Raw genomic sequence first — 23,388 nt, forward strand, 5'->3', positions numbered from 1 at the left:
CAAGAGTGCATGCCTGTTAAACCAGGGTTTCCCAAAGTCGGTCCTGGGGCCCCCCCTGGGTGCAGGTTTTGGTTTTGGCCCTAGCACTACATAACTAATTCAAATAATCAACTCCCCATCAAGCTTTGATTATTTGAATCAGCTGTGTAGTGCCATGGCAAAAACCAAAACGTGGCCCCATGATCCACCTAGGGAAACCCTGTGTTAAATAACCTCACATCATTGTGTACGTGCTTGTTTGTGTCATTGAACCCACAGATAATCATGGATCATGGATCTACACTAGAATACACAATTACAAGCCCAAAAGCAGAGCAGAATTCAGAAATGGATTTCGGAGAGAACCCCGAGTCTGAGTCGGAACCAGACTACCTTCCCAGTCCCACTGCCCCAGAACCTGAGCCCAATGTGACTGTGAAGGAAGAGGGGGAGGGAGATAGCGACATGGCTGACCCAGGTGAGGAACCTGAGCCCAATGTGACTGTGAAGGAAGAGGGGGAGGGAGATAGCGACATGGCTGACCCAGGTGAGGAACCTGAGCCCAATGTGACTGTGAAGGAAGAGGGGGAGGGAGATAGCGACATGGCTGACCCAGGTGAGGAACCTGAGCCCAATGTGACTGTGAAGGAAGAGGGGGAGGGAGATAGCGACATGGCTGACCCAGGTGAGGAACCTGAGCCCAATGTGACTGTGAAGGAAGAGGGGGAGGGAGATAGGGACATGGCTGACCCAGGTGAGTCCATGTTGGGTGAAGTTGGCCCTTGACGCTGATCTTGGGTCAGTTTGGCATTTCTCCCACCAATGGGAGAGGCTTGGGGGAGATTAGGCTGATCCTAGATCTGTACCTATGGGGAGAGAGAGGTTAGTAGTGTAAAAAATATAAAGTGGTGAACAAAATGATTATGTATGGAATACTTGTGTGAAAAAAAGAGTTGGATCAGGGACTGATCAAAGATGACAGTAGAGGCAACAAGAGTTAGACCTAACCAGAGTATTATGTTGACTTAAGGAGAATCTCAACTAGAGGTAGGCCTAACCAGAGCGTTATGTTGACTTAGGGAGAATCTCAATTGCATTTCCTTGATTCCTCGCATACTCTCTCCTCGCCTCCTTCTGAAAAATGATCACATGAAAAGGTCAGAGGGGAGGGACATCTGACCTCATTCAATTGGGTTTGAGGAAGAAGCGATGAGAGAGGACACAAGGAATCAAGGAAATTGAGATTCTCCCTTAACTATTCCCTTCAGTTCCTAGTGGAGCCTAGGGCCCCAACGGTGCAGCTCCCGCATTACAGTATTAGCTGGCAATTTAATTATATTTGTTTGGTTATTTCAGACCACCTCCCAGGTCTCACCGTGGCAGAAGGACCCAGATTTAATATGATTATCAAAGAGGAGGAGGAAGATGAGGAAGATGAGGAAGAGGAAGATGACATGGTTTACCCAGGTAAGTCCAGAGGCCTGTTCAGAGGATGTAAATTCGGATCAGATAGAAATGTATGGTGTGGAACAGAAATGATTGCCTGTCCGATAGCTAGAATAGAGCAGGGGTATTCAACTCTGACCCTACGAGGTCCTGCTGGTTTTCTGTTCTACCTGATCATTAATGGCACCCACCTGGTGTCCCAGGTCTGAATCAGCCCTGGTTAGAGGGGGACATGAAAACAAGCAGTGGAACTGGCTTCCAGGTCCAGAGTTGAGTTTGAGGGGAAGAGGGAATCGCATCAGCTCCTTTCATTCTATTTCTATCTGCAACTTTCAGATTGTTTCATGTCACTGAATACACCCTTGGTAGGTGGGCCTGTGGGGTGTCGGGAGAAAGTTAGTGTCATAATAATGTTGATAGCACAACAACATCATGCTCTGCCCGATAGTGTGATTTGTGAAAAAGGAAGGAAGGGAAGGGTTGCTACAGTGGGGGAAAAAAAGTATTTAGTCAGCCACCAATTGTGCAAGTTCTCCCACTTAAAAAGATGAGAGAGGCCTGTAATTTTCATCATAGGTACACGTCAACTATGACAGACAAAATGAGATTTTTTTTCTCCAGAAAATCACATTGTAGGATTTTTCATTAATTTATTTGCAAATTATGGTGGAAAATAAGTATTTGGTCAATAACAAACGTTTCTCAATACTTTGTTATATACCCTTTGTTGGCAATGACACAGTTCAAACGTTTCCTGTAAGTCTTCACAAGGTTTTCACACACTGTTGCTGGTATTTTGGCCCATTCCTCCATGCAGATCTCCTCTAGAGCAGTGATGTTTTGGGGCTGTCGCTGGGCAACACGGACTTTCAACTCCCTCCAAAGATTTTCTATGGGGTTGAGATCTGGAGACTAGCTAGGCCACTCCAGGACCTTGAAATGCTTCTTACGAAACCACTCCTTCGTTGCCCGGGTGGTGTGTTTGGGATCATTGTCATGCTGAAAGACCCAGCCACATTTCATCTTCAATGCCCTTGCTGATGGAAGGAGGTTTTCACTCAAAATCGCACGATACATGGCCCCATTCATTCTTTCCTTTACACGGATCAGTCGTCCTGGTCCCTTTGCAGAAAAACAGCCCCAAAGCATGATGTTTCCACCCCCATGCTTCACAGTAGGTATGGTGTTCTTTGGATACAACTCAGCATTCTTTGTCCTCCAAACACGACGAGTTGAGTTTTTACCAAAAAGTTATATTTTGGTTTCATCTGACCATATGACATTCTCCCAATCCTCTTCTAGATCATCCAAATGCACTCTAGCAAACTTCAGAAGGGCCTGGACATGTACTGGCTTAAGCAGAGGGACACGTCTGGCACTGCAGGATTTGAGTCCCTGGCGGCGTAGTGTGTTACTGATGGTAGGCTTTGTTACTTTGGTCCCAGCTCTCTGCAGGTCATTCACTAGGTCCCCCCGTGTGGTTCTGGGATTTTTGCTCACCGTTCTTGTGATCATTTTGACCCCACGGGGTGAGATCTTGCGTGGAGCCCCAGATCGAGGGAGATTATCAGTGGTCTTGTATGTCTTCCATTTCCTAATAATTGCTCCCACAGTTGATTTCTTCAAACCAAGCTGCTTACCTATTGCAGATTCAGTCTTCCCAGCCTGGTGCAGGTCTACAATTTTGTTTCTGGTGTCCTTTGACAGCTCTTTGGTCTTGGCCATAGTGGAGTTTGGAGTGTGACTGTTTGAGGTTGTGGACAGGTGTCTTTTATACTGATAACAAGTTCAAACAGGTGCCATTAATACAGGTAACGAGTGGAGGACAGAGGAGCCTCTTAAAGAAGAAGTTACAGGTCTGTGAGAGCCAGAAATCTTGCTTGTTTGTAGGTGACCAAATACTTATTTTCCACCATAATTTGCAAATAAATTCATAAAAAATCCTACAATGTGATTTTCTGCAATTTTTTTTCTCATTTTGTCTGTCATAGTTGACGTGTACCTATGATGAAAATTACAGGCCTCTCTCATCTTTTTAAGTGGGAGAACTTGCACAATTGGTGGCTGACTAAATATTTTTTTCCCCCACTGTATCTACATGATTAAATGTCCATGTGGGCTGTGTTATGTAGGTTAAACCTCTCGTTCTCAAACAGAGAATTAGTGAACATAAAAGTTAAATCAGGAGAAACGACAGGGATTATCCAGTCGCAGTACATTTTAATGACCAAAAACATGACATTTCTAGCTTTTTTAGATTTTGTGGCATAGAGAACGTTAAGATATCAGACAGGGGAAGTTATATAAATAATACTCAGAGCAAAATAGAATGTTTTTGGTATTTTCACCCTCCAGACATTATTCCCTAAAGGTCTTAATGATTAAATGTCCATGAATGTTATGTTGTAAATGTGAACATGAACTAATGCCGCCACTTCAGATTACTCTGACGTTTTTTCTTGCGCTGTACCCAATGATTTATGAAAACTTACTTGATAGGTCGATGTCCTCATTGTGGTTTTACAGACGTGTTTAATAGGTTTTATGTACACACTTTATTAGAATACTTATGAAATGCACATTGTTATGTTTGGTAACACTTGCTTATTTTCCCTCGACTACAACCCCATTCGATGCATTGAACGGATGTGGGTGGAGCAACGTATACATAAGGGTGCAAATTATAAACACTCACAAAAGCTCTGACGAAGGCCCTGAGGCTGATACGTAAAGCTTAATAAAGAGCAGTGATACTAACAGGAGCAGTGATACTAACAGGAGCAGTTAAAGCTATTCGCTGCTCTGGCACCCCAATGGTGGAACAAGCTCCCCCATGACGCCAGGACAGCAGAGTCACTGACCACCTTCCGGAGACACTTGAAACCCCACCTCTTTAAGGAATACCTGTAACAGTATAACAGTAATCCTTCTACTCCCCCATCCCCCCATTAAAAAAAAAAAAAAAAAGGGGGGTGGTTGTCGCACTGGCTATCCTAAGTTGAATGTACCAATTTGTAAGTCGCTCTGGATAAGAGCGTCTGCTAAATGACTTAAATGTAAATGTTAAATGTAAATGCAGTGATACTAACAGGAGCAGTGTACAGGTATTTATTGTTACAGCATGTTCAATAGAACAAATATTTAAAACGTTGAAGCGTTTCGGCGGCATGGCCATCTTCAGGGAGTACAAAGATACAATGACCGTATGATTTGTCATTTTCTATGCAATGTTCGTCGAAATACAAACAGCATGGTGCTGTCTGAAATTTACCCTGGGCCCGTATTCAAAAACTGTCTTAGCGTAAGAGTGTTGATCTAGGACCAGGTGCCTCCGGTCCACATAATCTTATTCATTATGATCTAAAAGGCAAAATGATTCTAGATCAGCACTCGTACACTGAGACTCGTACACTGGTCTGTGATTATCAGGCAGTTTTATGGGTTTGGTTTTGGGGTGAAATCCTAACTGGATGCCTGGCCGTTAACTAAAACTAGCTCACAAATTATCTAGCTAGTTACTTGAGCGACTTGATCTGCGGGAAAAACTGGTGAAGACACAGAACGAGAGATTTGTTCTTCAAAAAGAGAGAGAGAACCCCCTGTGCAGAGCAATGCGTCTAGATCCAGGTGCTAATTTTGGCAGGAACAACTACTATTCAAAACCAATTCTAGAACCACACACTGAAAAAGACAGACATGACCTACTGTCTGTTCTAGTGTGTGATTTTTACACTTGTTTTTGAATGACAGATTTGCTCTGTCTCATTGTTAACCGTGGCACTTTGGCACGCAAATGTTTTTTGGCTTATATTGTTTGTCTTGTTTTTTTTAAAACGTTTAACCAGGCACGTGAATTTAGAACAAAGTCTTATTTACAATGACAGTCTGTAGCTGGAACATAGCCCCCCCCCTCTAGTGTTGTCACAATGCCAGATTTTTGACTTTGATACCAGGTTTAGTATCACAATACTCGATACGGAAACGATACTCCATACCGAAACGATACCACAGCAAAAAAACAACATTGAACAATATGTTTAACTGAGATTCAATATTTAATTTATTTAAAAAAAATTAAGTATCATATTAAATAACAGAAGAATATCTTCAATTTTCCTTCTGCAAAACCATATTTGAGACTCAGAGCAGACTAAATAATTGTACAATTAAATCTAAACTGTTTTAAAATGTAATTTGATACACATCAGGGTTCATTCGCTCATCTATTGGGTCAAATGACATTCAGATGCCCAGATGATGTAGCTAGTCAAAATATATTGCTGTCATAGCTAAGTTATTAGTGCATTGGCGGGTGATATAATATACTAGCCGAAACAATATAATACTGACAAAAGCACATCTCACAGCATGCTACAGGTTGCGGTGGGACCTACAATTTTTTGGGGGAATGGCTGTGGGAAGGTCAGTCCTGGTTACTTTTTAAAAGGACATTCTACTCCAAAATGAATGAAAATAAGATGAAGCCGACATCTAAAATAAAATTAGGCCAATAACATATTGGTCCATATTATCAGTCAGGTGTGCTATTTAGCAATAAGAATGATCACTTGCTGTAGTCCACCTGATGCAGCATAGTGGCTATAAATAAATAGGCTGAGGGTTGCCTATCTGCATTTACCCCATTGGGCTAATCATTAGCTAGATCACAAACTCTAAAGTCTAAACATTGGGGTATCATGTTGCTACATATTGATGACTTGAATGTTCCTCCCGAGTGGCGCAGTGGTCTAAGGCACTGCATCGCAGTGCTTGCTGTGCCACTAGAGATCCTGGTTCGAATCCAGGCTCTGTCGTAGCCGGCCGCGACCGGGAGACCCATGGGGCGGCGCACAATTGGCCCAGCGTCGTCCAGGGTAGGGGAGGGAATGGCCGGCAGGGGATGTAGCTCAGTTGGTAGAGCATGGCGTTTGCAACGCCAGGGTTGTGGGTTCGATAAAATAATGTATGCGCTAACTGTAAGTCGCTCTGGATAAGAGCGTCTGCTAAATGACTAAAATGTAATGTAAAATGTAATGTAATGTAAAATTCCACTGGCACTCAGCCAACCAAGGATAGTGAATATAATGTGGGCCTACCTGTTACACCTGACTCTAGTTACATTTAGCCCCGGTCTTCCCTATGGATTCAACTCCATTGGCGCCATTGGCGAGTGCTAACGTGCACAAACCATGCCACTGCAAAAAATTCTGGTTCTAAAAACTCTGGTTCTAAAATGGTGCATTTTAGGCCTACTAATTTCTTCGATTTGATAAGTAATTGTAGCCTTGTAACACTAGAAAGCTCCATGATCCTCCTCTTTTAACAGTGGCCATCAAAACTTCTTTCAAAGGTGTTTTCCCACGACTGCATTAAGAATGTTCTACACTAACCACGTTTCCATCCACATTTTTTATGCGAGGAAAGTCATACCTTATGAAAGTAAATCACAACAGCTCTGATGGAAACAGAAAGTTTTGGTACAATTTTATAAATGCAGACAGCTCATTTGTTCGTTCGACATGGTGGGATCTTTTTGTGTCGGTAAAGTTAATTATGCGAGTAATGGCAGTGGAAACGCATTTATGCGCAAATATTGATATAATAACCATCATATTTAAGTAAACTTGGAGTCACATGATATGGTGTGGTGTCCTCTCACTATGACTCGGGAAACCATGCAGTTTATTAGGCTAGGTAAGTTATGAACAAGGTGGTGAACGTGCACGGTGATGAGCTTGATGCTCCTTTCCTATAAATATCAAGGGTCTTATTCTGGTGAATACTGACTGCCATTTGACAAATAAAAATATACTCGCTCTTATCCATAATAATTTAATTGTCTAGAGTGCACTTGCCAAGACCAGAGTTTACACATTTGCTATTTAACGCAACAGTTTTTGTGACAAAACTGTCAGTAGAGTTGAAAATGCGATGGAAACAAATTAAAAATGTAGGTTTTTATTCGGAACATAAACTTTTTTTTAAAGTACATTTTGTGTGCACTACGTCATCACGCACTGACTTTTATCTGCAACAAGTTAGTTTGGTGGAAAAATGTGCACATTTTCTTTATGCTGATTTTAGAATATTCGCATGAAAATCTGTTGCCAATTGGATGGAAATCTAGCTAATGACTGTGCATGCATATGTATCTCCCTGTGCGGCACTCGCAATTTGAATGCGCCTCGAGAGGAATGTTATTTTCTCTCGTAGAATGCCACAGGCTGAACAATTGAATAGGTAAGCTATTCTACTATGGAGTTGTCTGATTTTGCTGTTGTTTATTTGTGTTGTGGAAAATTAAATGTGGACAACAATTTTTCGTTAGATAATTAAAATAACCAAAAGTAGGGTACTAGGGGGAACAATGTCTAATTGCTGACACAAAAAAGCAACATTTGGGGGGGGGGGGAAATGGTATGTGGATGAAAGTCATGCTTAGGCAAATAAACTATAAAGGGAAATAAATGGCTACAGTTTACACTTTTTTAGTTATTTAATTAAATGTCGTTTTTCCTAAAAAGGGCCGGGTTTTTTTTTTTTTTAAGTACCGGGGTAACTGATTTCTCTCTAAACAAGTGCATAATTTATCTTAAGGCTTTCCTACTTGTATATTTAAAAAACAATTATAGATATATCGTTAGAATATATATATATATATTGGAATATATCTACAACTTTTCTTTTAAATAGCACAATTGTTTTGTTGAAATATCTCAAAGTTGTGATGACACAGAGGACATTTTATTGTTGAGCAAGAGCAGTGGGGAAAATAATTTGGTGACCTCTTGTGGTCTTAATGTGAAATACAGGGGCGGGGCCAGTTACCCCAGGGGGCCAGTTACCCCAGGGGGCCAGTTACCCCCCTAGTACCCTACCGGTCTCAGCCCAATTGAACCCCTGGTCGTTTTGTAACTAAACCTCCCTTGCACTGCACTGCTTTGTAACACCTTTTGCTTTAGTTGTTTCATTGGGCTGGCCCTCATCTGCTCTGTAAACAAAGTATTCTCATAGTTCGAGTCTGGAGCCAGTTTTGTCAACAAGCTGCGGGCGTGGAGATACCGGTATGATGTTTTGTTAGAAGAAGCCATGCTGTCGGCATTTCTCTCTCTCTCCCTCCGCTTCTCAAAAGTGGCTTGCGCTGTGTCAGATGCCTCACCATCGCATGCCCTTTGTAGCCCTAGCTAGCTGCTGCGGCCGCGAGAAGACTCAGACAAATTACTAGACTCAACTCTCTCAATCAGTTCACACGTGAGACACATGACAGAAGTACCGAAACGTTTTTCATATAGTACATTAGTTTCTGTATACCCTGCAACATTACCCCCCTCTAGGATCAATAAAGTAGTAATCTGTACAGGGCCGTGATTGAGTGGGAACACTCCCGGCAGGTCACATGTAAGACTCCCCACTGGAGACCAGGGTTGAATCCCCTCTCACTGTTCTCCCCAATGGAGACCAGGGTTGAATTCGCTTTCACTGCTCTCCCCACTGGAGAACAGGGTTTAGTCCCCTTTCACTGTTCTCCCCACTGGAGACCAGGGTTGAATCCCCTCTCAAAATTCTCCCCAATGGAGACCAGGGTTTAATACCTGCCCACGACAATTCTTTCCCACTGTTCTGCCCAGGTGCCTGTCTGTCTCCCCTTGCTGAACGGTATTCAATAAAAATGAAGTATTTATCTATTTGTCTGTCTTATCCAATCTGTCTAGGAGAGAGGATAAAGTCGGACCCAGACTATCTTCCAGAAGTGACCGTGGCAACGGGGCAACCACAACACCAGAAGAAGAAGAAGAAGGCCGCGAAGAAGCTTCATCCATGTCCTGACTGTGGGAAGACATTTGACAGACCATCACACCTAGAGAGGCATGAGAATACCCACACCAGAATCAAGAAGCTGGCCCCTGACTACACTTGTTCTTACTGTGGCAAGATCTTCACTAAACCGTCAAAGCTGGCTCGGCACGAGCGAGGACACACTGGAGAGAAACCGTACTCTTGCTGCAAGTGCGGGAAATGCTTCGCCGAGCCGGGGCACCGGAAGAGCCACGAGCTGACTCACAACGAAGAGAGGCCGTACACCTGCGCCGACTGCGGGATAGGCTTCTTCAACCAGTCCAAGCTGCAACGGCACCAACGCACGCACACAGGTGAGAAACCGTACTGCTGCACCGAATGTGGGAAGACCTTTGCTCGGTCAGGAGGCCTAAAGACTCACCGGCTAAGCCACACGGGAGAAAGACCATACCTCTGCTCTGACTGTGGGAAAAGCTTTTTAAGCTCGGGGGACCTGAAAGTCCACCATTTGACCCATACTGGCGAGAAACCACACTGCTGCTCCGTGTGCGGGAAGGGTTTCGCGCAGAGGGGGAACATGAGGGCTCACGAACGGTCTCACTCGGGAGAAAGGCCTTACAGCTGTGCCGACTGCGGGGCAAACTTCGCCCATTCTAACTATTTAAAGATACACCAGCGCATTCACACGGGAGAGAGACCCTTCCCTTGCCCCGTCTGCGGCAAGAGGTTTATTCTATCCGGGCACCTCGGAAGACACCAGAAAACACACGTACCGAAAAAGGACAATTAGGAGAACACGCATATCCAAACACACACGGGACACACTCATGAGCTCACTGAAGTATAGTTCATTTGCATATATAATCATGAACTACAATGAAACGAGTGAAGAACAAAAATAAAAGACACATGGTAAAAGTCCTGAGAGACGCGTAAGGGATGCTCCCCGTGAAGCTCCGCCCTCCACCCTCCTCCTTCCATCCTGTGTTGTGTCCCAAATGACACCCTGTTCCCTGTATGGTGCACTACCAGGGCCCATGTGCCTCAGGTCAACAGTAGTGCACTATACAGAGTAGAGGCCCGTTTTTACTGTTTCAATCTAGACATTGTATAGAATTTATTTGGCAGGTTGTTGTATGTAAGCGGATGTAATATGTTGTGTGTCTTTTTGTCCGGAACTTTTTTTTTGTGGTTTTAATAATGTAAGAGCTCTGGTTAACTGTAAACCACGGTTTCACGACACAGTGAATACAGACCCTTGACTTTTTCACATTTTGTTATGTTACTGCCTTATTCTAAAATTGATTAAATTGTCCCCCCCCCCCCCCCCCCCCCCATCAATCTACACACAATACTCCATAATGATAAAGCAAAAACAGGTTTTTAGACATGTTTGCACATTTATTACAAATAAAAAAAAATTGTAACATTACATTTACATAAGTATTCAGACCCTTTACTCAGTACTTTGTTGAAGCACCTTTGGCAGCGATTACAGCCTCGAGTCTTCTTGGGTATGATGCTACACGCTTGGCACACCTGTATTTGGGGAGTTTCTCCCATTCTTCTCTGCAGATCCTCTCAAGCTCTGTCAGTTTGGATGGGGAGCGTTGCTGCACAGCTATTTTCAGGTCTCTCCAGAGATGTTCGATCGGGTTCAAATCTGTGCTCTGGATGGGCCACTCAAGGACATTCAGAGACATGTCCCGAAGCCACTCCGGTGTTGTCTTGGCTGTGTGCTTAGGGTCGTTGTCCTGTTGGAAGGTGAACCTTCGCCCCAGTCTGAGGTCCTGAGCGCTCTGGAGCAGGTTTTCATTAAGGATCTCTCTGTACTTTGCTCCGTTCATCTTTCCCTCGATCCTGACTACTCTCCCAGTCCCTGCCGTTGAAAAACATCCCCACAGCATGATGCTGCCACCATGCTTCACTGTAGGGATGGTGCCAGGTTTCCTCCAGACATGACGCTTGACATTCAGGCCAAATAGTTCAATCTTGGTTTCATCAGACCAGAGAATCTTGTTTCTCATGGTCTGAGAGTCCTTAAGGTGCCTTTTGGCAAACTCCAAGCGGGCTATCATGTGCCTTTTACTGAGGAGTGGCTTCCGTCTGGCAACTCTACCATAAAGGCCTTATTGGTGGAGTGCTGCAGAGATGGTTGAACCTTCTGGAAGGTTCTCCTATCTCCACAGAGGAACTCTGATCTCTGTCAGCGTGACCATCGGGTTCTTGGTCACCTCCCTGACCAAGACCCTTCTCCCGCGATTTCTCAGTTTGGCCGGGCGGCCAGCTCTAGGAAGAATCTTGGGTACAAACTTCTTCCATTTAAGAATGATGGAGGCCACTGTGTTCTTGGGGACCTTCAATGCTGCAGACATTTTTTGGTACCCTTCCCCAGATCTGTGCCTCGACACAATCCTGTCTCGGAGCTCTACGGACAATTCCTTTGACCTCATGGCTTGGTTTTTGCTCTGACATGCACTATCAACTGTGGGACCTTATATAGACGTGTGCCTTTCCAAATCATGTCCAATCAATTGAGTTACCACAGGTGGACTCCAATCAAGTTGTAGAAACATCTCAAGGATGATCAATGGAAACAGGATGCACCTGTGCTCAATTTCGAGTCTCATAGCAAAGGGTCTGAATACTTGTGTAAATAAGTTATTTCCGTTTTTTATTTTTAATAAATGTGCTATATATATATATAAAGTATAAGTATTTGATACACTGCCGATTTTGCAGGTTTTCCTACTTACAAAGCATGTAGAGGTCTGTAATTTTTATCATAGGTACACTTCAACTGTGAGAGACGGAATCTAAAACAAAAATCCAGAAAATCACATTGTATGATTTTAAAATAATTAATTTGCATTTAATTGCATGACATAAGTATTTGATCACCTACCAACCAGTAAGAATTCCGGCTCTCACAGACCTGTTAGTTTTTCTTGAAGATGCCCTCCTGTTCTCCACTCATTACCTGTATTAACTGCACCTGTTTGAACTCGTTACCTGTATAAAATACACCTGTCCACACACTCAATCAAACAGACTCCAACCTCTCCACAATGGCCAAGACCAGAGAGCTGTGTAAGGACATCAGGGATCAAATTGTAGACCTGCACAAGGCTGGGATGGGCTACAGGACAATAGGCAAGCAGCTTGGTGAGAAAGCAACAACTGTTGGCGCAATTATTAGAAAATGGAAGAAGTTCAAGATGACTGTCAATCACCCTCGGTCTGGGGCTCCATGCAAGATCTCAGCGCACGCAAGGTCCCCCTGCTCAAGCCAGCGCATGTCCAGGCCCGTCTGAAATTTGCCAATGACCATCTGGATGATCCAGAAGAGGAATGGGAGAAGTCATGTGGTCTGATGAGACAAAAATATAGCTTTTTGGTCTAAACTCCACTCGCCGTATTTGGAGGAAGAAGAAGGATGAGTACAACCCCAAGAACACCATCCCAACCGTGAAGCATGGAGGTGGAAACATCATTCTTTGGGGATTCTTTTCCGCAAAGGGGACAGGACGACTGCACCGTATTTAGGGGAGGATGGATGGGGCCATGTATCGCGAGATCTTGGCCAACAACCTACTTCCCTCAGTAAGAGCATTGAAGATGGGTCGTGGCTGGGTCTTCCAGCATGACAACGACCCGAAACACACAGCCAGGGCAACTAAGGAGTGGCTCCGTAAGAAGCATCTCAAGGTCCTGGAGTGGCCTAGCCAGTCTCCAGACCTGAACCCAATAGAAATCTTTGGAGGGAGCTGAAAGTCCGTATTGCTCAGCGACAGCCCCGAAACCTGAAGGATCTGGAGAAGGTCTGTATGGAGGAGTGGGCCAAAATCCCTGCTGCAGTGTGTGCAAACCTGGTCAAGACCTTCAGGAAACGTATGATCTCTGTAATTGCAAACAAAGGTTTCTGTACCAAATATTAAGTTCTGCTTTTCTGATGTATCAAATACTTATGTCATGCAATAAAATGCAAATTAATTACTTAAAAATCATACAATGTGATTTTCTGGATTTTTGTTTTAGATTCCGTCTCTCACAGTTGAAGTGTACCTATGATAAAAATTACAGACCTCTACATGCTTTGTAAGTAGGAAAACCTGCAAAATCGGCAGTGTATCAAATACTTGTTCTCCCCACTATATATATATATATATATATATATATATATATATATATATTTTTTTTTTACTGTTTTTGCTTGTCATTATGGGGTATTGTGTGTTGATTGATGAGGAAAAACATTAATTTAAACCATTTCAGATTAAGGCTGTAACGTAACAAAATGTGGATAAAGGAAAGGGGTCTGAAGACTTTCCGAATGCACTGTATATTCTGAAAGTAACGCATTGCTAACTATAGTTATTATTACTCAAATTCAAAGTGTAATTAGTTATGTTACTTTGTTACTGATTAAAGTAATAATATTATTGTAACACATGTTACTGACATGTTAACCCACAACACTGGTGAAATGACATCAATGTGCACAAATAAAACGTTTCCAAGAGGAGCGTGTCTGGCTGGTTAAATTGCGACAATGGAAGTTTGGTTTTCGAAAGTATTTATTTATGCAGATGGCAAAGTGAATGGATTTCTGGAGGATATGACAATCTAATTCAAATGTGACCCTCGTCATAATTCATACTCTTTAGTACATTTAGTACATAGTCTCCTGAGTGGCGCAGTGGTCTAAGGCACTGCATCGCAGTGCTAACTGTGCCACTAGAGATCCTGGTTCGAATCCAGGCTCTGTCGCAGCCGGCCACGACCGGGAGACTCATGGGCGGCGCACAATTGGTCCAGGGTAGGGGAGGGAATGGCCGGCAGGGATGTAGCTCAGTTGATAGAGCATGGCGTTTGCAACGCCAGGGTTGTGGGTTCGATTCCCACGGGGTGCCAGTATAAAAAAATAAAAATAAAAATGTATTCACTAACTGTAAGTCGCTCTGGATAAGAGCGTCTGCTAAATAACTAAAATGTAAAATGTATATTAGAATATAAAAACATGTGCTTCAGGTTTCATAAAGCAAGGGGTAAAAATTGTCTGTCAGCATTAGTTAGATCCGTATGTAATTGACCAGCTTGGCAACAAACACCATTATAAGACCAGGGCCCTATCCACAAAGCATCTCAGAAAATCAAATCAAATCAAATTCTATTGGCCACATGCGCCGAATACAACAGGTGCAGACATTACAGTGAAATGCTTACTTACAGCTCTTAACCAACAGTGCATTTATTTTTAATAAAAAAGTAAAATAAAACAACAACAAGGTGTTGAGAAAAAAAGAGCAGAAGTAAAATAAAATAACAGTAGGGAGGCTATATATACAGCGGGGTACCGGTGCAGAGTCAATGTGCGGGGGCACCGGCTAGTTGAAGTAATATGTACATGTGGGTAGAGTTAAAGTGACTATGCATAAATAATTAACAGAGTAGCAGCAGCGTAAAAATATGGGGTAGGAATCCTTTTAAAACCTGTTTTTAAGACAAAAAAAACTCCCAGCTCAGAGTAAGTTTTAGGATGATGCTAAGACACTGTCCAGACAAACTGAGCCAAGAGTAAAATCAACTCATACATTTCTGCATATTGCACCTTTAACATAAGCCCTAGATGCCTTCAATTGCCCAATTTAGGCATATTTTTTAACAATGTGATGTTGCGCTCCAAAGGGATAACTTGGAATAAATAACATGATGTAAGTAATTCTATAATCGAAAGAAAAAACATGTTTAATTAGCCTAGTGGTTATAAGAATTTAGGCATATCATGTGAAATTTAGAAAATAAATAAATAGGCCTCGTGAAATCATTGTAAAAAGAGCAAGAAAATCTACTGTTGCATGTAGGTCTAGATTATTTCTGGATTGATCATATAGAAATATCAAAACATTATTTTAACAACTCTAAAGCAATGTCATGTGGCGCAGGAACAACTGACTGCATTGTTCTATTATCAAGACACTTGCTGGTAACTCAACTAGTTAGGACAGCTCATGAGGCCTCCTAAATACCTGTCGACTAGATGGAACTCATGACTAAAGAGGCTTCAGGCGTAGATTAGATTTTTACCCATAAGAGTAGGAGTAGAATGTATCTATTCTCAGCACTTACAACCAATTTTCTACTCTGATACACATTGTGGATACGGTCCCAGTATCTGGCACTGTACTGTGCATTGCCTTTTGATATTCTGTCAGGCATTTAAAACTCTCCACACACTAAGAGCAGTTGTAAAGCTTCTCTGCTGAGTTAGCTGATGTTTCTTTAGGTCTTCTGTCTGACTGAAGCGCTCCCCACACTGGGAGCAGTGGAAAGGTTTCTCTCCTTTGTGAGTTCTCTGGTGAGCCGTTAAAGACATGCTCCGGAACTTTGGCGACAACATAAGTATTTGGGCTGGATGTCTCAATGTGTAGTTCATACATTTTTCATACATGCACAATCTATGCATAATCTATGAGCAGAATTACTGTCCTAGTTTGAAAGCAACCGTTTTCTGGAAGCTGTGCTGCGCCATTTTCTCTACAGTTCCCCCCACGTGGGCCAGCCCCCCTAGCAATTCGAGTTCCAGCTGATGCGCTTCAGCCCCTCGCTATTTCAGTGATAGCTAGCAAGATGCACACACAGCAAAGAGAGAGCGAAATGACTTGGTGCACATATCTGCACATATGTGACGTAGTATGCGATTTTTGGGGACCATTTATTGGCTCTTGAGAGCTACTTTCATAACTACTGGCTAAAAAGTATACAAAAGTTCTGGAACATCTCTAAGTTTCATACATCACTGAAACTTCCCACACTCAGAGCAATGGTAAGGCTTGTCTCCTGTGTGAGTTAGCTGTTGAGTCTTTAGGTTATGTAACAGGCTGAAGCTCTTCCAACACTGTCAGCAGTGGTATGGCTTCTTTGTGAGTAAGCTGGTGTCTATTTAAGGTCTGTAAAATAGAAACTCATCCCACAAACAGAGTAGTGGAAAGGCTTCTCTCCTGTAAAAGTAAGCTTGTGTCTATTAAATTTTCTTGGGGTCTGAAAACTCTTCCTACATTGTCCACACGGGTGTCTTCTTTCTTATGAGACTGTTTTTGTGTGAATCACTGACAATGGATGTCATGCCTTTGGTCACGCTAACAAATAGTTAAAGAGACCATAAACTCACCTTTAAAAGTTGAAGATAAAAGTCCTTATCGTAAGTTATTTGACTGCGTAAGGATACGCCAGGAAAACCATCAGTAATATAAACTTCCACCCGCGTTCTAAAACCGGAAGTGACATATTATTTGTGCGGCCATCAGTGAGCTAGTAACACAACGTTTTACCAATGAATAAAATATATAAAGCAATTGGGAATTATATATTCTTGATACATTGTTCACCCAAGCATTACTGCCACTACCAGAACGCTAGATAACGAAATAGCTTTACTCTATGAAAAGGACAGGCCAGTCGCTGACAGAGCTAAACTATCAGTTTTAGCATCGCTAGCATAGGTGTGGTGCTTTTGTTTTGCTTGCTGGGGTGCTAAGCTAGTCTCGGAAATCCCAGACCTAGGCCAACAGCATGAACAATGAGGGGATTTGATTAATGCCCAGGGTGAACCAGGTTAGCGTTGATTGCATTCGTTTTGGAACCGGGCTGTCTCCCGGGAGTGATCCGGGTGCCCAGTTTTGGCCGAGGGCGAAATCGGCTCAAAACAAAAGTGACGTACTGTAGGTTAAGCAAGTGGAGTAATGAGTAGGATTCTGTGTTTACAGATGCAAAAGTGATTGCTTTTGATAAAAATACTTTACTGCTTTCCCAATGAAAACTAGTTTGAAAATGCAAACTGTTTGATTGAGAAGGGTGCTCCTCTCATACCGCTTTTGTCCATTCATGTCACGGGCCATGCCATAGCTGTGCCAACTTTATTTAAATAAACAACATTCAAACACAACTCCAGAGCATGACTTTGACTCTTCTTTCACCACCATCATTTTTATTTCATAATATAGCTACACTGTTTATAACATGATACCAAGGTTTAAAAGATTGTCACCCTATTCAATATACAATATTTAAACGGAAATTATTATTTCACTACTAGTATTTATTACCAGACATCCAGGGTTTATTACAGGATACTCTAGGGTTATAACATGTTACTCTTGCATCTTGAAAGTGTTTGGGGCTCTTTTTTGTGAGTTCCCTGGTGTTTCTTCAGAGCTGATGACTGCCTGAAACTCTTCCCACACTGAGAGAAGTGGAAAGGCTTCTCTCCTGTGTGAGATAGCTGGTGTTGCTTAAGGTTTTCTGTCTGACTGAAACCCTTCCCACACTGGGAGCAGTGGTAAGGCTTATTTTCTGTGTGAGTAAGCTGGTGTGTCCATAGGTGATAAAGGCCTAAAACTCTTCCCACATTGAGAGCAGTGGTAAGGCTTCCAGTCTGTGTGAATTAGCTGGTGTTTCTTTAGGAAATACAATCTGGTGAAACTCTCCCCACATTGGGAGCAGTGGAAATGCTTCTCTCCTGTGTGAGATAGCTGATGTATCTTCAGAGTTTATAACTGACTAAAAGCATTCCCACACTGTTAGTTTGTTGTAATTCTCCATTTAAGAAAACAACCCCTTCCTACAATGACACCACATTCAGGAAGTGTCATAATTTCTTTGGTGGGAAAACAATGGTGCAAAGCTAAATAAATACAAACACTCTGTTTGATCTATTTTTCCATGTTCCATGTTGTTAGTCTGTATATCCAACTCATACATTTCCACCCTGTTAGGCAACATTATAGAGAAAATTAACCAAATTTCAAAATGTTAAAATATGTTTGATTAAAATCCTGTTCAAGTATTCACTATTATGCTATCTCAATCTTGCTCACTCACAGAACAATTGCTAATTTGGGCTCCAATTTTCCACCCTGTTGCAAAAAAAAGCAACAAAACAAGTGCCTGAGTTTGACCAGTTTTTCTGAAAATCAAACATGTCCTTTTTCAGATAGAATATATATAAAGTTATGAGGTACAAAAGGCACTACATGGTAGGAATTACCCGATTATTGATTTTAACAGATGAAGCAAGGAACATGTTGATGAGTGATATTCGGGTAGTCAGTATGATTTCCATTTTATTCATTTAGCAGATGCTCTTATCCAGAGCGACTTACAGGAGCAATTAGGGTTAAGTGCCTTGCTCAAGGGCATATCGACAGATTTTTCACCTAGTCGGCTCGGGGATTAGAACCAGCGACCTTTCGGTTACTGGCACAACGCTCTTAACCACTAAGCTACCTGCCGCCATATCAAATTTGTCTTTTGGGATCAGTTATTTTCATCCAGTTTGTGGCAACAACAATACACCTTTTTGCGTGTAGTTCGTCAGAAAACCCAAAGAAGAAAGGCTTTAATCATGTTTATAGCTATCTATACTCGACTGCTCTGGTATGTGTGTGAGATGAAGTTGGAAGCAAGTAATGTTAGACAAGGAAGAGCTAGCTATCTATATTAGTCTTCAAGCATAGACGGATATTCTACTTTACTTTCAAACTACAAAATACAGCGTAAAACTGACATTAGAACAACGTTGTCGAAGGAACAGCAAGCGAAAGTCAGGAGATACTTAATTCCCACGTGGACAGAGACGTGCTGCTAGCCTGTTAGCTAGCTACTGTAGCCTTTCTGAGTTGATGTTGATGTTTTTGTACACCACGAACCACATTATTAACCCCATTTACGATTAGCTAATGTTCAGGGCTTTGATTTGATAATAACTTGTTTAATTCCAGGTTTGTGAGGTGCAGACAGGGCGACAATCACCCGAAATCACACCTGCATCGCAGTGCTAGCTGTGCCACTAGAGATCCTGGTTCGAATCCAGGCTCTGTCGTAGCCGGCTGCGACCGGGAGACCCATGGGGCAGCGTGCAATTCGTCCAGGGTAGGGGAGGAAATGGCCGGCAGGGCGTTTGCAACGCCAGGGGTTGTGCGTTCGATTCCCACAGGGGGTGTGAAAAAATTAATAATGTATGCACTAACTACTAACTGTAAGTCGCTCTGGATAAGAGCGTCTGCTAAATGACTCAAATGTCTTAATATAATATTGCAGTTTAGGCGCAATTTAGATTTTGGCCGCTAGATGGCAGCAGTGTGTGTAAAGTTTCAGATTGATCCAGTGAAGCGTTGCAATACTGGACTATTTTGTATCAAGTCTGCCCAAATGTGCCGAATTGGTCAATTGATACATTTTCAAGTACATAACTATAGAGAACTTACAAAAAGGATATGCTAACACAAAATTTTAGTTTACACACTCCCAGGAATGTCATACATGGATCATTAGCTTATACACTAACTTTCACACATCTAGATGGCCGGGCGCGGTGGGTGTGGAGGCAGAGAGAGCAGGGGTTCAAACTGTAGAACCCAGTTCATACATTTGAATATAAAAATGGATTTTATCAAACAAAACTATGCTACATTTTATCTCTGGGACCCTCAGCCTGACAAATCAGAGCAAGATTACTGAATGTAAGTACATTATTTACCTTCAGAGGTGAATGTATCAAACCAGTTGCCGTGATACGTTTTTTGTTGTTGTGCACTCTCCTCAAACAATAGCATGGTATTTTTTCACTCTAATAGCTACTGTAAATTGGACATTTAAAAAAAAAATTATTTCACCTTTATTTAACCAGGTAAGCCAGTTGAGAACAAGTTCTCATTTACAACTGCGACCTGGCCAAGATAAAGCAAAGCAGTGCGATAAAAACAACAACACAGAGTTACATATGGGGTAAACAAAACATAAAGTCAAAAATACAACAGAAAATATATATACAGTGTGTGCGAATGTAGTAGGTTATGGAGGTAAGCCAATAAATAAATAGGCCATAGTGCAAAAAACATACACCACCGCCTTTCTTCTTCCCGGAGAGTTCTTTATTCTTGTCTACGCAATGAAGTGAGAACCCAGAGGGCTGTAGGGACGGGGACAGTATATCCTGAGAGAGCCATGATTCTGTGAAACGGAGTATGTTACAGTCCCTGATGTCTCTCTGAAAGGAGATCCTCGCCCTGAGCTCGTCTACTTTATTTTCCAGAGACTGAACATTAGCGAGTAATATACTTGGAAGCGGTGGATGGTGTGCACGCCTCCTGAGTCAGACTAGAAGTCCACTCCGAGTACCTTTTCTCCGCCGGCGGCGTCTTGGAGCAGCATCTGGGATAAGTTCAGTTGCCCTAGGGGATACGAACAAAGGATCCAATTCGGGAAAGTCGTATTCTTGGTCGTAATGCTGGTGAGTTACCGCCGCGCTGATATCCAAGAGTTCTTTCTGGCTGTATATAATAACACAAACGTTCTGGGCTAATATTGTAAGAAATAACACACAAAAAAAACAAAATACTGCAATGTTGCTTTGGAGCTAGAAGCAGAGCTGCAATGTCTGTCGGTGCCATCTTACTCTCCTCACATTCATTACTATGGGACAGCTGGAGATTGAATTTGACTATTGAAACAATGTTGCAAATGTCAAAGAGACAGACAGCAAGGTTTATACAAATCTCCACTGTTGAAAACTAAATGTTAGTCTAAAAGAAATGTGAGATAATGTCTAGATGCTTTTTATAGTGGATCAAGTTCATAAATTGTCTGGCTGGGCTGATGAGACAGTGGATTGCGCAGTCAGATGGAATGTATTTATTGTTTACGCTAATTATTCAAGGTTCGCTTTATTTTATTTTCAAACTAAAATGCTTGATTGCATTTCAAATCATGAATGACTCGAATGCTGTGGGATGACATGAACAAATGATTGAATGATTGATTGATACAGTAGCCTATATAAGTATTAAAATATAGGCCTAAGTAAGTTACGGTATTAACACTAAACAGGATGTGCTCTTAGGCCCTACAGCTCGATGGTGGTTATACAAGGCTGCTATACCAAGACTACTAATGATAATGACATTACTTATTATAATGATGATCATAATTATAATAATAATAATAATAACAATAAGAAGGGATAAAGGAGGGTTTTATTGTTTCGGACAATTTGGAACAATGTAAATAACACCAAATAAATTATAAGAAATACCAGAGGCTGTTCTTATGAAAAAAAAGTGTAAAGCCTTTATTACAGCATAGCAAAGATTTAAAAACAGCCGAATTTGTGAAATTGTTTATCCGACATTGCATGAGACGTGGTGCTCACAGAATCAGTAGGCTATTAAACAAACACCCAAACAGGCAACAGAAGCAGGATATGTCTTATTTCTGTAGATGTATATGGATGATTTATAAAAGACAGGTACATTTAACGGTTACACTATTGATTATATACTGCATTCGGAAAGTATTCAGACCCCTTCACCTTTTCCACATTTTGTTACGTTACAGCATTATTCTAAAATGGATTTAAAAAAAGAATCCCACATCACTCTACGCACAATACCCCATAATGACAAAGCAAAAACAGGTTTTTAGATTTTTATTGCAAATGTATTGTGTTGCTTCCTAAGTGGACAGTTTGATTTCACAGAAGTGTGATTGACTTGGAGTTACATTGTGTTGTTTAAGTGTTCCCTTAACATGCTAGCTATCTAGTACAACAGCCTATTGGAAATGTGTGTCTTAAAATAACTACATATATACAGTACCAGTCAAAGGTTTGGACACACCTACTCATTGTAGAATAATAGTGAAGACATCAAAACTATGAAATAACACATATGTAATCATGTAGTATCCAAAAAAAGTGTTAAACAAATCTAAATATATTTTAGATTTTAGATTATTCAAAGTAGCCACCCTTTGCCTTGATGACAGCTTTGCACACTCTTGGCATTCTTTCAACCAGCTTCATGAGGTAGTCACCTGGAATGTATGTCAATTAACAGGTGTGCCTTGTTAAAAGTTAATTTGTGGAATTTCTTTCCTTCTTAATGCGTTTGAGCCAATCAGTTGTGTTGTGACAAGGTAGGGGTGGTATACAGAAGATAGTCCTATTTGGTAAAAGACCAAGTCCATATTATGGCAAGAACAGCTCAAGTAAGCAAAGAGAAACGACAGTCCATTACTTTAAGACATGAAGGTCAGTCAATCCGGGAAATTTCAAGAACTTTGAAAGTTTCTTCAAGTGCAGTCGCAAAAACCATCAAGCGCTATGATGAAACTGGCTCTCATGAGGACCGCCACAGGAAAGGAAGATCCAGAGTTACCTCTTCTGCAGAGGATAAGTTCATTAGAATAACTGCACTTCAGATTGCAGCCCAAATAAATGCTTCACAGATTTCAAGTAACAGACACATCTCAACATCAACTGTTCAGAGGAGACTGCGTGAATCAGGCCTTCATGGTCGAAACCACTACTAAAGGACACCAATAAGAAGAAGAGACTTGCTTGGGCCAAGAAACACGAGCAATGGACATTAGACCGGTGGAAATCTGTCCTTTGGTCTGATGAGTCCAAATTTGAGAGTTTTGGATCCAACCATCGTGCCTTTGTGAGACGCAGAGTAGGTGAACGGATGATCTTCGCATGTGTGGTTCCCACCATGAAGCATGGAGGAGGAGGTGTGGGGGTGCTTTGCTGGTGACACTGTCTGTGATTTATTTAGAATTCAAGGCACACTTAACCAGCAAGTCTACCACAGCATTCTGCAGCGATACGCCATCCCATCTGGTTTGCGCTTAGTGGGATTATCATTTGTTTTTCAACAGGACAATGACCCAAAACACACCTCCAGGCTGTGTAAGGGCTATTTGACCAAGAATGAGATTGATGGAGTGCTGCATCAGATGACCTGGCCTCCACAATCACTCGACCGCAACCCAATTGAGATGGTTTGGGATGAGTTGGACCGCAGAGTGAAGGAAAAGCAGCCAACAAGTGCTCAGCATATGTGGGAACTTCTTCAAGACTGTTGGAAAAGCATTCCAGGTGAAGCTGGTTGAGCGAATGCCAAGAGTGTGCAAAACTGTCATCAAGGCAAAGGGTGGCTACTTTGAATAATCTAAAATATGTTTTGATTTGTTCAACACTTTGTGGTTACTACATGATGCTGTATGTGTTATTTCATAGTTTTATGTCTTCACTATTATTCTACAATGTAGAAAATAGTAAAAATAAAGGAAAATCCTTGAATGAGTAGGTGTGTTCAAACTTTTGAC

General features: G+C 41.9%; 1 protein-coding gene across 1 annotated transcript; it reads left to right on the forward strand.

The window, feature by feature from the left end:
* Window positions 1-327: 327 nt before the first annotated feature.
* On the forward strand, window positions 328-10,530 carry LOC311124727 (uncharacterized protein; the record flags this gene model as incomplete). Its single annotated transcript, XM_084198831.1, has 3 exons — window positions 328-664; window positions 1,336-1,446; window positions 9,138-10,530. The coding sequence occupies 3 exons, from the start codon at window positions 328-330 to the stop codon at window positions 10,010-10,012; spliced, it is 1,323 nt and encodes a 440-aa protein (XP_084054957.1). The 3' UTR covers window positions 10,013-10,530.
* Between the last annotated feature and the right edge of the window lie 12,858 nt (window positions 10,531-23,388).

The sequence above is a fragment of the Coregonus lavaretus genome (genome assembly GCF_964263955.1).
Source record: "Coregonus lavaretus genome assembly, contig: HAP1_SCAFFOLD_79, whole genome shotgun sequence".
Lineage (NCBI taxonomy): Eukaryota > Metazoa > Chordata > Actinopteri > Salmoniformes > Salmonidae > Coregonus > Coregonus lavaretus.